General features: G+C 36.2%; 1 protein-coding gene across 2 annotated transcripts in view; it reads right to left on the bottom strand.

Annotated features, from left to right (window-relative positions):
• Positions 1-18,076, bottom strand: part of BTAF1 (B-TFIID TATA-box binding protein associated factor 1) — an 87,785-nt gene that overhangs the window by 39,775 nt on the left and 29,934 nt on the right. For both annotated transcript variants that reach the window (XM_059881985.1, XM_024986069.2), the window contains exons 5-14: positions 17,211-17,374; positions 14,414-14,550; positions 12,724-12,853; positions 12,396-12,464; positions 11,317-11,406; positions 10,316-10,411; positions 10,030-10,206; positions 9,192-9,332; positions 8,253-8,377; positions 5,624-5,744 (exon numbers count right to left, since the gene is read on the bottom strand). In XM_059881985.1, coding sequence (XP_059737968.1) covers positions 5,624-5,744; positions 8,253-8,377; positions 9,192-9,332; positions 10,030-10,206; positions 10,316-10,411; positions 11,317-11,406; positions 12,396-12,464; positions 12,724-12,853; positions 14,414-14,550; positions 17,211-17,374 — 1,250 coding nt within the window. The remainder of the gene's footprint in view (positions 1-5,623; positions 5,745-8,252; positions 8,378-9,191; positions 9,333-10,029; positions 10,207-10,315; positions 10,412-11,316; positions 11,407-12,395; positions 12,465-12,723; positions 12,854-14,413; positions 14,551-17,210; positions 17,375-18,076) is intronic.

Genomic DNA, 18,076 nt, shown 5'->3' with positions numbered 1-18,076 from the left:
ACAATACTTTAAATTGCTTACAAATTAACCACGTTGGGATTTTCCATCCCAGAATTTTAAAAAATAGTCAGTGGACTTCTAGTATGCTACTAACTAGGAGTCTACTAGTCACAAATTTCCCTTCTAATCTTAGGCAGTCTGGAAAGTTTTGATGACTTCAGTAGTAGTCTGCTGCAGCTGCTGCTGCTAAGTCGCTTCAGTCGTGTCTGACTCTGTGCAACCCCACAGACGGCAGCCCACTAGTCTCCTCTGTCCCTGGGATTCTCCAGGCAAGAACACTGAAGTGGGTTGCCACTTCCTTCTCCAATGCATGAAACTAAAAGTCAAGTCGCTCAGTCATGCCTGACTTTTAGCAACCCCATGGCCTGCAGCCTACCAGGCTCCTCTGTCCATGGGATTTTCCAGGCAAGAATACTGGGGTGGGGTGCCATTGCCTTCTCCTCAGTAGTAGTCTAGCAGAGTATAATCCATATTACAGAAAAATTCTTACCACAGACTGTTTACTTTACCAGGTTTAAATTAACTATAAGCTATACTACAACTCAAGTTATAAGTGAATTCACATTTTAAGAGGGCTTTAAAAAATATTTTGGTTTATGTTAAATAATTGACACAGTATTAGCACTTTATGTCATTTTTATAATGAGGGTCAGATGGAGTGGTGGGCATCTGTGGGAATACTCAGGGGAATGCCTGATACTTATTTAGTGTAAAGAGAATGGGGCAGTCTCTGTACAGCTCCTTTATTGCGACTGGTGTTCCTGCCTTCACTCTGCCTTTGTGGAACTCAGAATAAGGAACACTGATGACAAGCAAAAATAAGACCGTTGGACATGTCACTATATTTACAAAATCAAGGTGAAACTTTTGGCCATCTACATCCCCTTGTGCTCAGTCCTTCAGCCAGACCAGTTTCCTTTCCCTTCCTCTTTAGTGCCATCATGCTCACTCCTGTATATGTTCTTCCTCTGACTGTTACCCTGCTCTTCACCTGGTAAATTCCATTCATCTTTCAGGTCTCAGTTTCAACTGTACTTTCAGAAAGACACTTCCTTGACCTTTACTCACCTCACTAGTAGGGATCCAGCAGCACCACCTTCTTCCCCTACCAGACCCTTCCCTCATTATGTAATGATGGCTTTATAAAATGGCCACTATGTAATTATAAGGGCCTATCTAGTTGTCTTCTTCTGTCTTGCTTACCTTCCTGTTTTAAGCTCTACAGAAGGAAACAGAAATTTTCTCTTACCAATCAGTATCTAGAAAATTGTAGGCACATAGTAGGCACTAAAATAACTGTTGAAGAATTCTACCTTGATTATGAGAATAATCAAAGTCACAAGGAATAGTTGGTAATATGGAAAATTTCCCACAATTGTAGGATTGCAATAAATCCCTAACTGGAAAAATTGGCATCTTAAAGTGGGATAAGATCTTGCCAGCACCGTTTTGCTATGCCCCCTCTTTTATCTTCCCACAAGCACACCCATAAAGTGTGTAGATGTGGGCGGCGGGGGGGAGCAGCAATCTGATTATCATGTACCATGAATACCTGATTCATGTCAGTAGGTATCATCATTTCTATCTCCATATCAAATGATATGGGGTTGCAGGGAAGAAAACCTGGAAAGAAGCTACATCAAAGTTATGAATCATACTGAGTTCTCAGCTCCTCTACTAATTTTGTCTGAAATCCTATTTTGGCCCACTGCCAAAAAACAAAACCCAATTCTATAATTAGACAACTTGTAACGCCTTGTTTTATTTGTCCAACCAATATTTATTGAAAGTTAGATAAATATTTAAACTTTGCTCTCTTTTCATACCTTTATAAAATCTGACCAATACCTAATTATGCTAATGTTCTCAAATGCCAAAGTCTCAGTCAGCTCTGTTTTTTTGGTCTTTATTCCCTTCTCTAAATATGCATACAGTAAATTTTCTTACATCCTGGACTAAATATGCCCCCAAATTCCAACTCAATCTCATGTATATCTTCATGCTAAATTTATAAGCATCATGCTAATGCTTGCCTTTTAAATAAAAATCAATACTTTTATGTACTAAAATTTTCAATGACTCAGAAGGTGACTCTGATGCAAAGAGAATGGAAAAGCTTACCCAGTCAACAAAATATGGCTAAACTAGAGGTTAATGTCCAGAATATATTTTCCTAGTTGAAAGAAAGAGAAGTTGCTCAGTCACGTCCGACTCTTTGCGACCCCGTGGACTGTAGCCCACCAGGCTCCTCTGTCCATGGGATTCTCCAGGCAAGAATACTGGAGTGGGTTGCCATTTCCTTCTCCAGGGGATCTTCCCAACCCAGGGATCAAACCCGGGTCTCCCGCATGGCAGGCAGATGCTTTATCCTCTGAGCCACCAGGGAAGGGTTCCTAAGTTGAGTTCTGACTAAAACCACTATTAAATATAGTGGTTATGAACACGAATTAATCTAGACATTCCAGTGAAGTAATTTACAGATAAACATATACATTCATATATAAACTTGCATGAATAAATACAGTCTATAGAAAGTAAAATCAAGTAATGCTCTACATGGGAAGAGAACCTAAAAAAATGAATATATACGTATGATTCATTTTGCTGCACAGCAGAAGCTCACACATGATAAACTAAACTCCAATAAAAACTTTTTTAAAAAAGGAAAAACAAATGATAAATTACTTCACTTTGTCAAGCTCTTAGTTCAGCCCCCCCAAAAAAAAGTTACATCCTGATTTTAAGTCATTGCTGCTGCTGCTGCTGCTGCTGCTGCTGCTAAGTCGTTTCAGTCATGTCCAACTCTATGCGACCCCATGGACTGCAGCCTACCAGGCTCCTCCATCCATGGGATTTTCCGGGCAACAGTACTGGAGTGGGGTGCCATTGCCTTCTCCTTTTAAGTCATTACCAAATAAAATTAATTTGGTTTGCCTAAGAGTTCTTATTTCATACTCCCTGAGAAGCCAGACTTGCTAATACTTTCACATGTTAACATCAGAGATAAAGGCACAGGGATTAAACAATTTATCTTCAAAGTATGTCATAAAAGAGCCTAATACAAATGAGATTTCAGGAATTTCCTGGCAGTCCAGTGGTTAGGACTTCATGCTTCAACTGCCCAGGGCCCAGATTCCATCCCTGGTCAAGGAATTAGGATCCTCCAAGCCATGTGGTGCAGGCAAATAATTTTTTTAAAAAAGAGAATTTATAAATAACTTATTAACTGTGGTTCTATACAAAAACATTTTAGAGACAAGCATATATGCATACGTACTTATGGTGGGATAAGTTGTAAGATTCAGGCTATCTTCCTTATAAAGTCTTACGGTTTTGCAAAACAAAACAAAATTACTAAAGATAAGCATATGAAAAGATGTTCAACATCATATATCATTAGAGAACTTCAAGTTTAAACTATAGTGAGATACCACTACACACTTATAGAAAGGCTAAAGTCAACAACACTGACAACATCAATTGCTGGGGGGAGGATATACGGCAACAGAAACTCCTAATTCATTGATGGTGGAAATGTAAATTGGTACAGACATTTTTGGAAGACGTTTTCTTATAAAATTAAATATATTCTTAGCATATGATCCAGCAATTGTGCGCTTTAGTATTTACCCAAGTGCACTGAAAACTATGCCCATACCAAAACCGACACACAAATGTTTAAAACTTCATTCAAACTGATAAAAACAGAAAGAAATGAAAATATCCTTTAACAGGTGAATATATGAACTGTGTCACATCCATACAATGCAATATTATAAAGTGATAAAAAGAAATTAACTATCAAGTTATAAAAAAGACATAGAGAAACCTTAATTTTGTAATGCTAAATGAAACAGAAGCCACTATTAAAAGGCAATATACTACATGTGTGTGTGGCTCAGTCGTGTCCAACTCTTTGCCACCCCATGGACTGCAGCCTGCCAGGCTCCCCTGTCCACGGAATTCTCCAGGCAAGAATACTGGAATGGGTAGCCATTTCCTTCTCCAGGGGATCTTTCCAACCCAGGGATCAAACCCAAGTTTCCTGCATTGCAGGCAGATTCTTTATCTGAGCCACCAGGGAAGCCCACATACTACGTAACTCTAACTATGTGGTATTCTGGAAAAGGGAAAAGTATGAGAACAATAAAAGAGTAGTGGTTGCTAACGCTGTGAAGGGAGGAAAAGTGGAAATGCACAGGTGCAGCACAGGCATTTTTTAGCGCAGTGAAACTATTCCTTATGATATTCTCAAGGTGAACACATACCACTGTACATATGTCAACCCATAGAATCTACACTATAAATAGTAATCCCTAGTGTAAACTGTGGGCTTTAGTTAATAATGTATCAATACTGGTTCATCAACTGCAACAAATGCACTACACTAATGCATGTTAGCTAAAGGGGAAACTGTGCATATGGGTAGGGGCATATAGGAACTATGGACTTTCTGCTCAGCTTTTCTGTAAACCTAAAATTGCTCCTAAAAGTAAAGTGTATTAAAAAAACAAAACAACAATATGAAGGGAAGAAATGTGATCATTTTAACAGGTCTATCTAAAGTGAATTTAAAAATATTTACATCAAAAACACTCAGGCCAAACTCACAAAACCGAAAAAAAAAAAAATAATAATAATGTGAAAACTCAGAACCCATGCCTGATCAACTAAGCATTATATTAATAAAATGGACATGATAGTTTTTTCTTAGAAGATTCTGATCAGACAAAAATGATAATGCAAAAGGAAATTTACAAATGTTGATTCATGGTAGTGCAACACAATACCATGCTATAAATTAAAGTAGGTCTACATGGAATATTCCTAATTCACATAGGAATGCATGGTTGATGAACACAAAAGAGACATTTATCCACAGTATTAATATATAGTCTAAAAGAAAATTAACCATTGTTTTTTAAAGACCACTGGCTCAAACTGCAGCACCTGTAAGTAACAGCATAAGAAATGGATTCCTTATGATGTTTCCCTAAATTCTAGTATTTTGTTTGACCTTTAGGTCTATTTTTAAAACAGGAATGTGAAGCCTTTTACAGACAGGGCAAGGATTACTCAGCTCATAACAGATTTCTATTTACACAGTGATATTACCTGAAGGTTCTCTGTAGGCATTTCAATGTGTTACTCCTTGGAAATAAAATGCTCTTAAGACTGAGTATTCCTTAAAAGGAAGTAAGTGCCTAGCAATTGTATTATCAGTCTTTTCAAGTCACACTGCAGAGCTTCACAGGTAGCTTTCTAACCTGGGATGGTTTTTGCCAACCATCCAACTGTCAACCATACAGAGCAGGCAAAGAATGAATAACATGATCTTTGATAGGAAGGGATGATTTAATCTTTGGTTCAACAAAAACTTACTGAGAGCCACCTTTGTGTTAAGCAATATTCCATGGGCTGGGAATACAATCTAGAACAGTATTAAAATATTTCTGCCCTTGTGATGATTATATTTTTATGTATCTACATAGTCACCATACCAGTTTTACTAGCCCTAGCATTCTCCTGATATTTATGTGAAGCAAGGGTAACCTGGTGGTCAGATTGATCTTACAAAATTAATCTCTAAAAATTTCAAGATTACTGTAGTATTACTTCTTACCTGGTCTTGTGTTGATAATAAAGTGAACAGAGTCTCCAAGGCCGCTCTTCGAACTGATGATATAGTGTGATGCAAAAAAGGCCAGACACGTGGAACTAAAACTGTGAGTGACTGCTGAATACTAATGAAGAAGACACAGGTCAATCTTACTCATCCTTAGCTGAAATTCTGTTGATACATCATCTAAATATCATTTCCTTATGGACCTAGCAACTTTTTTGATGAATAAATTCTAAAAAGATAATACAATTTTCCTATGAACACTTGCTTAACACCCTCATACGAAACTGTTATTGTACCACCAGAATAGAACAAATGCAGAAACATTAACATGAGGTTATTCTGTGGCACTAATACCATAAATCACCTCTATCAAATTAGAACTTTTCAATATAACTGCATTTATTCTCAGTCTGTTCTCACTCAGGAAAATGGGACATGTATCTTAGTTGATAGTCCGCCTACACACAAATCAGGATTGTTAATCCTTAATCCTTTCCTACTATTAACTCCAACGGGTAACCAATAGGTGCACAGAATTTATATACCCCTTTGAGGCCATCTCTATCATATATCAAAAGAAGCAAGAGATGGTAATGGTAGTAGCTTTGGAATTTGTTATCCTAAACTAGCATTACTAAATTTTATGGCAAACTCAAATTATCTTCCTTCTCACAGATTAGATTTTAAATGTGAAAGCAAGCAAAGGCACGAGTTGGCTAACAACTTGGACCATAGGATTCCTGTCACATCCATGAGTCATTTATAAAAGTCACCTCAAATTAGCAATTTATTTATAAGTAGCATTTGAAATATATACCTCGATAGAAAAACACATGAGGAAAAAAGAATATGTCAGTGTAATTATCTGTTCTTTTGGCTCCTCTAAGGAGGTCCATCTTTTAATGATATTTTCATTACTTGCAGATTTAAATGAACGTCGCCTTTTACATTTATTTACACATCTAGTAAATTTACTTATAAAATTACAACTTAAACACATGCACACACAGACATAAAATAGACTCAAATATGAAAAAGCATTATAGCAGGTCTTGTTAATAGTGTAACTCTTCATGCTCCAAATACATGCTGCATTTCTTCTTACATAAGCTGGAAAGTATCTGCCAAATATCACAACATATGAAGCAAATTTTCTAAGGCAATTTTGAAAAAAAAAAAAAAAAGATCGAAAACTACATTATTTCACACTGAATTAACAGAATTTTCACTACATTCTTTGATTTTGCTTTTACATTATCTAGCTTTTCCAACACTGTCCACTTGATTATATACATACATTTTTTAAGTCCAAAGCCTTTTTTATTTTTTAGGGCAAGTGCAAACAAACCAAGGCTCACAGTTCAAGTTCACTCTACATGAGTTTTTAAATAAAGTTTTATAGAATTACAGGTACGTTCATTCCTTTATGTATTATCTACAAGCGCTTTTGTGCTACACAGACAGAGTTGAGTAGCTTTGACAGAGATCATATGGCCACAAAGCCAAAGCCTCACTATCTGGACAGAAAAAGTTTGCCAACCCCTAATAATAATTAAGAATTCTTGCATTTTGCAGCTTGAGAAGGGCTTTCACACAGATTAACTCATTTAACCCTTATACCAATGAAAGTGTCTGAAAATTAGGAAACACCATATATGCACTACCATTTCAATTTTTCTCTTCACTTTATAGGCACTTATTTTGCTATTCCAATTTTGGGTTGTCCCACTAGCCTAAATTTAACGTTGAAGGACGACCGCAGGTCAGTATTACCTGAAACATTCTCTCCCTTCCTGATAAGTGATTACTGAAATCAAGAAAATATTTATTTGTGAAACATGAAAAACATGTGTGATGTTTTTCACACATCAATGATTTTCATTGGAAACAGATTTACTCACAGGACCAGAAATCATTTATAATCATAATTACATAAACATTCATTGAATACACTTACTAGCCTAAGAAGAGTAATTAACTTTTTCATCTAATTTTTTTTTCTGTATCTCCAAAGATATTAATATTTAGGAGCCAGTCTAAAAGGCAGGGAATACATTAATTAGCTAAGCTTCATTTCAGATATCAAGACAGTAAAATAAATGACACTAAATTTTTGGTTTATGTCTTTGCTTTACCCATTCTCTGCTTTTGAACATTGTATTACATTATTATGTATTCCCTTCCTGTTAAGTGATTATTGAAATCAAAATATTTCTTTGTGAACATCACGAAGAAAATGCTTACAGAGTAGCAAAATTTGGAAATGTAAAACTGATGTTCACTGATAATTCTATTAACCACAGTCACAAAGGCTACAAAATTCTATAGTCTAGAGCTAGGGGTGAAAATAAAATGGATAACTGTTTATCTAAAGTTAACTATGATAGGATTAACAAGTTGAATGATTATATAATGGAATTAACCCAAGAATATAGCCTCTCTAAGTTTCTGCCCCCAAAGAGCTGGTGGCTAGAGAATGAAGAAGAAAAGTCCTCCTGAAAATAACTGTCTTTGGCATCCCCTACTTACAGTGCTGTTCTAAAAGATTCTAGACTATCATATGTTTAATTATCTGGAACTGTATGTAAACACTTTCTACTTTATTCCTTTGAATAGAAATAATTACCTGCATTGTTGAACCTGAGGATAAGTTAACAAGGATGACAGAAGAGTCATAATACTATTTGTTGAAGCTGTTAGATCATCTAGTTCCAGAAGAGCATCCCATAATGTATTTATAATGAAAGGTACCTATAAGATTGGTTATCAAAAAAAGTTATTAATTTTGCAAGAAATATTCACCAGCCATGCCAAACTGTGTTTCAGGAGTCACTATTGATTCAATAACATATACAACCCCAATGACCTTGGATAATCCCAGTTCTGAGTAAAGTTAAGGAGGAAACATTATTCGTCTTCAACAATTCTCTACCCTTCTTTTTAATGCCACTCAGCTTTACTTTGGCATTTACCTTTCTAGCGAGGTTCATAATGGATGGAGAATTCAAGAAATAAGATATCCCAACTGTATTTTCCATAAAAAAGAATCATAAACTTTGAAAACAATACAGCTTACACATATATGTCAGGACCCTCTGAGCAATTTTAATATAGTTAAAACGTTCTTAATCATCATGAAAAGACAAATTTATTTTCTGAGCTTTCGAAGTACTCTCAAATACACATGTTCTGGTTTTAACAATAGAGGGAAATCAGATGGACCTTAAAAGAGGCATTTCAAAAATGAAAACATAATAAAAAATCAAAAGTCAAAATCAAAACAAGCAAAAATCTCATTTGCCTAAAAACCAGGAATGAAATGAACAAGGAATGGTTGCTTTCTTTTTAAGGAAGTTCTCCACATATTCTGTACATGAAAGGGAATAAAAAGACACAATTCATTCTTCCCAAGAATATATATATCAAGATCTTATGCACCAGAGGGCTGACATAAGAAAAATGGAGATGTAAAAAAAAAAAAAAAAAACCAACCTCAATGTTTTTTCTAACACGCTACACAACAAATGTAAAAGGCTCTATAGGAAAAAAATGCAAAAATATTTACTTTTTGTGTCTGAAGATACACAAGGCTTTCTACCACAGGTACTAATGATGCTGCAGCAACAGCTCTGACATCATCATCAAGATCCTGGAGTCCTTCAATTATTCTAGTTAAAACTTTAGGCAATAAAGTATTAATTACATCCTGTAAAAGAGTACACCAAAACATATTAATTTCTATAGTGCAAGTGATGTGCTTAAAAAATCTTTTATTAAATTAACATACAAAAGTATAAATTCCAATATTTATTTTAAAAGAACCATGTAAACAGAAATGAAAACAGTGTCATTAGACGCCTATGTAATTAATCTCATTTGAAAAAGAACATAATAGTATTAATACTTCGCTATTCAATGTGACTTGAAACATCAGAACGTGTTTTCAAGGCAGGAACATGAATTCCCACTGTGAATACACCTACATATATACTCCTATGCTAGAACCTGAACTTCTATCTCAATCACTGACAACCAAAGGGAATATGAGAAAAGAAAAAAGAAAATCATCTCTTCCTGCTTCTCATTACTCCAACCTACCCTCTTTTCAATTGCCCCAACAGTCAGCACCCAAAGGTTACTCCTGTGATCATACACTAGAAATCTCACTGAGAATTGGGCTTGCTATGAAACAGAAACAGGTTTCCAAGCATAATTCTCTTTTAATTCATACTTAAATTGTTAGTAGCATCACCTGTCTCTATGATACTACCTCAAGGAGGCAAATCTTGAAGGACTGGCTTATCTGTAACACTAAGAATCTAGAGCCAGTTCATTTAATTAATGAGAATAAACTAAGAGGGGGAAAACTCTCCCATACATGCTTCAAAAACTGAAGTGTTTACCTGACGAACTGCCAAAGCATACTTTATTCCTAGCAGACCACCATGTCTAACTTCCCACTGTTCTTGTGTAAGTAATTTAAGCAGCACATCCACAGTCTTATGAACTCCTGTTTCATTCATGTGTTTTAACACCACACCTAACGTTTGAGCACACGTTTCACGAACCGGTGCCACAACCTAAAAATGAGAAAGCAAGAAAATTCACATTTGCAAAAAAAATATATACATATATATATATTTTAAGAATCTGAAATCTGATTGGGTAAAGCCTCCCTTAGATACTTACTTCATCAGAAACAAAGTCTCCAAATCTGTCTAAAGCAAACACACAAAGGAGTCTAATAACCAAGTCTTCCAACCACTCTTGATGCTGTTGAATCATCTGTTAAAATTATCATTTTAATAACACATTAAAACATATTAGGTCCAAAAATCAAAACTAAACTATTACAGCAAACTAAAACAAAACACTGGGACAGATTATTTTAGCTGTAGGAACAATAACCAAACTATGGAACAGTCCCAGTTACTACCTTCAATATTAACCACATCTTCTTTGATGATTATTTATTTGGATATACTGTACCAAAATCTATAAAATTCATGAATTCTATTATTTTACTTGCACTCCCAGAGAAATTGAGAAACCACTTAAGGTTGTTGTAATATCAACTACATCTATTCAGTTCGGTTCAGTCGCTCAGTTGTGTCCGACTGTTTGCGACCACATAGACTGCAGCACGCCAGGCTTCCCAGTCCATCACCAACTCCCAGAGCTTGCTCAAACTCATGTCCATCAAGTCCAAGATGCCATCCAACCATCTCATCCTCTGTCGTCCCCTTCTCCTCCAGCCCTCAATCTTTCCCAGCATCAGGGTCTTGTCCTATGAGTCAGTTCTTCGCATCAGGTGGCCAAAGTATCTATTATCTAGCCTATTACTACTGCCTCCATGTTACACCAGTCACACTGCTTATTGACCTTTAAACTATACTCTCATTCATCTCACTCTACATTCTATTACACCCTGCTCAAATATGAGTGCTTCTACATACTTTTCCACTCTGTATTTCTGAACATATCTTTCCCCTGAACTCATTCTTTCTCTATCTATAATATAAATAAACCTCTTCCTAATTTTTTAACCTTTTTCCTTATGTTCACCCCTCCATATTTCTTACTATTTACCTCTCATTTCTACTTCATGGCACATCCTCTGCTACTTTCCTGAGAAAGAGGAGATCTACTGAAATCTGATGATAATTTTGATTTACTACACTTACACTTACCTCTTCTAAAGTGCTATCTCCCATTTTACCACCACTTTTCCCATGAGCTTTAAGGATTTCCCTAAGTCCAGTGCCTGCACCATGTCGAACCTAAAAAGAACCAAGAAGCAAATATCGGAGGTTAAATGCTTAAGAAACAGTGTTTAACTTTTCTTCAATATGAAAAAGGGATACTAGATTTTTAAGAAATTGGAACAAACTGAGTGGGACTTCACAAGAATGTGTTTTTCTTCTACTATCCAAGAAGAGTTACATATATTTATCTCACAAGTTTGATTATATGGATTTTATTTTTTTAAAAGGCAAAAAATAGCTATGCTGAGTTCTGAGATACTAATCTGCTTGGCTGTCATTCCTCTACTCTCTACTTGCATTCAGCATTATCTACAGCAAAGGAGAGAAAAGAAGCATCATATAATGTTCTTTATAGTCCAAACACCAATATTTTAGAAATAAATACATCAAAACTAAGGTTCAAAGCCACCAGTGTTAAACATCAAAGGAAGCCAATTTAAATAAAATGTCTCATGACTAACACTTTATTGTAGCCCTGAAGCTTCTGCAATGTCACCTGGGAGGGGAAACACGCCACCGACACTGCCCCCATTACTAAAGGCCCCATTCGAGTTAAAACGTGAACAGTTTCGAACAGAAGTACATCTCGGAGCAGAAAGCTAAAGGCAAACCTAAAGCTAAAAGGTATTCCAAAACAGTGTTGTAAAATTACTCAGAGACCAACCAAAGAATCTTTTGAGACTACCAACCCTCAATTTCAACCAGAAGAACTTCACTTTCATCTCTTCTACATACTGAGAGCTGTTCAAGATCTTTTTTGAAGAAATATTTCTGAGGCTAAGCTACCACTTGCAAACTACTGGTCTTAATCAAAACTGTCCACTTCCAAAGGAAGTTTTTTACTTAGAGAGATATGCAACTCTTTATGAAGTGCCCTGACAAGTGGTTCTGAGAGGGACATAGGGGAAAAATAAGGACTCTGACAAGACAGATTATGATTGATATGGTTTCTATCATTAGCAAAGAAAACAGAGTTGAGAGAAATTGTAATGAAGAAATCCTACCTCCCAGGAGGGATTAAAAAGGTCATTGCAAAGTTCTTCACAAAAGCTTTCCAAAGGCCATTCATTTGTCTGAATAAGAAAAACCAAATAAATATTACTTTAAAAGATCTATTTTATGCCAATAATTTAAGTGTATTTATTTGTAGGACTAACAATAATAGTCAGGCTTTTAAATAATCAAAAAATTTTACTAACAAAAAGTACTTTGATTTTTAATAACAAAATTTCTCAATTAACAGATTATTATATTATATACCATCTACTAATACATTAGTATGAAAAAATTATAAATGATTTCAAAGGATGCTTCAGGGTATTTCAGTAGTACCTCTTCAATTAAGGGAGAGCTGTCTGGAATATTATCAATCAGAACTTTGGAATCAACTGCAGACTGATTAATAACAACATTTGATGTCTTTCGTCTCTTTTCTTCTGGTTCCCCATCTGTGCTATCATTGCTTAAAAAAAAAAAAAAAAGGTCACCATTTATTTAAAAGAAGTGAATACAGAACACTGTGGACCACAATGAATGTAAGAAAGTAGACTGTGTTTACCCACAGAGCTCTTTCCTACAACAGGATTTGGTAAATAACCCTGGATTATTACCTACTATTTGGCTTAGCCCTCAGCCAAAAAACATATGATGTAATATGGTGACAGTTCTCACCTTACAAAAGTAGCAGTCTTAACTTGTAGCCCTCAGGCCATCTCTCTGAATTCACTCTCTAATACTCTTACTTCTGTCTACTCATCCCAGCCATACAACCTTTCAGTTTCTTGAATATTACATGATTCAGGTATTTATACTTGTTCCCTTTACCTGGAATGCACTCCCCTTGGAAGATCTTCAATCCTCATTCAGAGCTCGTAATTATTATGGAAAAAAAAAATCTGCATATATGGATCTTCCTGGGGAAGTTGTCCTAGTCTCTAGTAACAGTAAATACGCTCTCTGACAATTGAGCTAAACAATCCAAACGGTACTCCACAGCTAAAGGCAATGTCATCAAAATGTTTTTGGAAATCAAGCAGACCAAGATTTAAGTTAACCAACATCACTGTTTTAAATAAGCAAAAAAATGGATCATTATTAGAGAAATGTAAATCAAAACTACAATGAGGTATTGCCTCATACCAGTCAGAATGGCCATCATCAAAAAAGTCTACAAACAATAAATTTTGGAGATGATATGGAGAAAAGGGAACCTCCTTGCACTGTTGGTGGGAATGTAAGTTGATACACCCACTAAGGAGAACAGTATGGAGATTCCTTAAAAAATTAGGAATAAACTACCATATGGCCCAGCAATCTCACTGCTGGGCAAATACTCTGAGAAAATGACAGTTCAAAAATACACATGTACTCCAATGTTCACTGCAGTACTATTTACAAAAGCCAGAACATGGAAGCAACCTAGATGTCTACTGACAGATGAATATGAAGTTGTTGCATATGTATATGCACACATAAAGTGGAATATTACTCAGCCATAAAGAGAGACAGATCTGAGTCAGTTGTAGTAAGGTGGATGAACCTAGAGCCTATTATACAGAGTGAAATAAGTCAAAGAAAAACAAGTATCATATACTAATGCACATATATGGAATCTAAAAAATCATACTGATAAACTTACCTGCAGAGAAGGAATGGAGATACAGATGTAGAGAACAGATTTATGGACACAGCAGGGGAAGGGGAGCATGAAACAAACTGAGGAAGTAGCACTGACATATTTACACTACCATACGTAAAACAGCCAGTGGGAAGCTGCTATATAACATGCGGAGCCTAGCCTGGCACTCTGTGACGACCTAGAGGGGTGGGATGGGGGTGAGGTGGGAGGTAGGCTCAAAAGAGAGGGGACACACACACACACAGTTATGACTGATTCACACTGTTGTATGGCAGAAAACAACACAATATTGTAAAGCAATTATCCTCCAATTTAAAAAACTTTAATTAAATAAAATGGTATAACTAAAATACATACATAAATGAGCAAAAAAAGGATTACTACCTCTTCTCATTCGTTTCTACTGCATCCCTGGATCTCTGTTTTGCAAATAATTTGGCCATTCTTTTAGCTTTGTTCTTTTGTCTATTGCTCATTCCTGTTCGAAACTCTGAGTCAATCAGTTCAGCGGCCTGGAGAGTCTAAAAGAATAAAAGAATGTGCAGTTTGAACTTTTGAAGTTAAAATATATACCCACAGTCTCAGCCTCAGAAGAGGACTAAAGTCTATAAGTTTCAGTATAAACAAACTGATTACATTCTTCTTTGACAGATTTATGCTATTCTGCTGTTATAGCTGTACCATAATTTCACTCTCTTCTTCCTTCTTCCCTATTCTTCCAGTTGCCAGGAAAAGCTCATGTGTTTCTTAACTTTATGTCATAGATGTGGCAAAAATGTATGATCCTGACTCCAGTGAGGACTCTGAAGAGGTGAAACTTTAAAAAAACATAATATAATCTAAAAGTTGTAAGCATGTTAGTCGCTGAAGTCACTCAGTCATGCCCGACTCTTTGCAACCCCATGGACTGTAGCCCACCAGGTTCCTCTATCCGTGAGATTTTCCAGGCAAGGATACTGGAGTGGTTTGCCATTTCCTTCTCCAAGGGATCTTCCCGACCCAGGATTGAACCCGGGTCTCTTAGACTGCAGGCAGATTCTTTACCAACTGAGCTACCAGGGAAGCCGTAATGTAAGCATTAAGAATGTCAATTTTTTAAAAAATTATAATCATCTTCTACTAAAAAAATAAAAGTAATTATAGCCATAAGTAACTGGCTTCCCAGATGGCTCAGCAGGTAGGATTCTGCAGCAATGCAGGAGACACAGGAGACCCGGGTTCAATCCCTGGGTTGGGAAGATCCCCTGGAGTAGGAAATGGCAACCCACTCCACTATTCTTGCCTGGAAAAGTATATGGACAGAGGAGTCTGGCAGGCTACAGTCCAAGGAGTCACAAAGGGTCGGATACAACTAAGAATGAAGACCTGATAAGTAACTGGTCTTTCCCTCTTAACCACTCACTGCATACCACTTTTGCTCCTTCTTCCATTCATAGGAGACATTATTAAGGCTGTGAATAAAATGCTTTAATACAAGCCTAAAAATCCTTCTGCCCTTAACTGATTTAAGATTCAACTGAAATGTACATTACCACAACCAGTCAGGGTCACTGGTGTGGGTGCCCTGCTATAGACTTGGTCCAGGGACCACTAGCATATATACAAGGCAACAGAGCAGTGATGAGCACTATAATACAACAGTAAACCTCAGCAGCTCTTCCCAAAGGTCCCTGACATCTAAAGCCAACCAAATTTGGATTCTGCCAAATTTGCTGCTGCCATCTCCTTTCCAATTATTCTGTCTATAGCCTATTTTCTCTAATACACCTATTAATTTCCGTACACAATATCCAATTACCACACTGTGATCACGTTTGTTTTCATTTATTTTATTCTGTTGCTTTTTATTTATATCTTATGCTTCAGTTCATACTCCATCTTTCTGTTCTTTCATGTTTGTTATTATATTTTCTGCCTCTTTATACTCTTCCCTCCAGAATCTACTCTTTTTTCCTTGTCTACAAAAGTCCCATTATCATCACACACTCCTCAATGCTAAAAAACTTACTTACAAATTCTAATGATTTAGAGGACAACTAGAATAATGGCAAATAGAACCATTCTCTACTCAAGCAAAAGGAAAGGCCAAGGGAATGAGAAGACATGGGTCTCATGTAAAGCAGGCCAAGAAGAGCACTAAATCCCCTGAAAGGTACTATTTCACGTGTATGTACATTCTTCTGAGGAGAGAGAGCCAGAGCTTTTACTGGAGCTTATGAAGATTTTAATGTATAAAAAAAGAAGCACACAGGCATCCACTGGGAATTGGAAAAACAGAAACAGGAAAAATACAGAGCAAAATTATGGTACAGCCATATAAACAGAAAGAAGTTATCAAAAACCAAGGTGATCAGTCTGTATATATGGACGGGTATGGATGCATGCTCAGTCATGTCTGACTCTTTATGACCCCATGGACTGCAGTCTGCCAGGCTCCTCTGTCCGTGGAATTTTCTAGGTAAGAATTCTAGAGTGGGTTACCATCTCCTGCTCCAGGGGATCTTCCTGATGCAGGGATCAAACCCATGTGTCCTGTGTCTCCTGCACTGGCAGATGGATTCTTTCCCACTGTGTCTCACCATGGAAGCCCACACACACAGGCAGACATGGCTTAACAAGGACTTGTGCGTACACAGAAAATTTCAGGAAAAAAGGACAAATAATTTCTAAAGGGTTGCTGTGAGATACAGGGAAATGTGTGCCCATCATTTATCACAAAGACGCTTACTTCATATCGTAGGTCCTTTTGCACTGTTTCAAAATTTTCATCCTGTTTGCTCTTTCTCAAAAGAACCAGCTCTAAAGATTTCCAGTATCAGCATATCTAACTATAATAGCCCTTACTATCTCCTACCCTCTGAAATATTTTTTTTTCTTCATTGAAGAATAAAGAAAGAGCAACTGGCGCAACTATGATTTCTCAACACCAGTGTCTCCTGAGAGGCCCACCGCGGCTTTTATCTACTAGCCTAGCATCTATGAGGCAGGCAGAGGCTGCCTTCTACCTCTTCAGAATCTAGCACTAAAAAGTCAACTTATGGAGATAGTAAATTACGGTGACACTAAGCAACAATGAGCAGAAATAAGGAGCGCTTTTTTTTTTAATTGCAATTGCATATCAAAATAAAAGCAAATCGCCTGTATTATTACTTGCAGTCAGACAACCAAAGGTTTTACCTACAGGTTGTTTGTTTACAAGGGCTGCTGAAGTTGGGGTATAATCCAAATCTTCATCATTAAAGAGCTCTTCAGTGCTCATTCCAATCGCTTCTCCCATATTAAGGCCAAGTTTTTTCTGTAACAGCTTTCGTTGGCGTGCTATCCTCTCCTTAGGATCCACTTCACCTTTAAACAAAAAAGAAATAAATTTTTTTCATATCAGTTAAGACACTTTCTATACATGAAGATCAAACTCGATTAAATTAAAAAAGTTTTTTAAACTATTAGAACACCTCTCTTGATAATAAAACAAACCACACCACTCACAATCTCTGAACATGTCATAAACTTTATTATCTAATAGAGTAAATATTTTACTGAATCTCGGAAAATAGCATTCTAGCTAACAAAAACACTCTAGGAGTAATATCACTCACTGATGTTACCCCACTGCCCTAACTGTCAATTATCAAGTATATATAAAATAAGATATATTCCTATGAAGATAAACCAATCTTATTCTTTTATAGCTACCCTTTGTACATTCTCCGAAATATCTAGCCAGGCTTTAAAAAAAAAATCTAGACTCTATTTGACAGAAAAGATCTCAACAAATACATGTTTATTCCAAGTGTGGCCTTTATAGTCCTCTGTTTATTTAGTTATCTATTTGATACCCCAAATAAAAGACAAAGGCATAAAAGTAGATTTTGAATGTTCCAAGTAAAATCCCTCAATATTTCAATAGAAAATAGATCAAAAGATATCATTTTAAAAATAAAAATTTGGGCTTAAAATATTTAAGCTGCAAGATATGGTTCTATCATTAGTTTCCAATAACAGCTGACTAAGTTCTTTTGGACTCCAAAGATAACAAATTCTAGCTAA

Source organism: Bos taurus, chromosome 26 (assembly GCF_002263795.3).
Source record: "Bos taurus isolate L1 Dominette 01449 registration number 42190680 breed Hereford chromosome 26, ARS-UCD2.0, whole genome shotgun sequence".
NCBI classification, from domain to species: domain Eukaryota; kingdom Metazoa; phylum Chordata; class Mammalia; order Artiodactyla; family Bovidae; genus Bos; species Bos taurus.
This window is presented reverse-complemented; position numbering and strand designations above follow the sequence as displayed.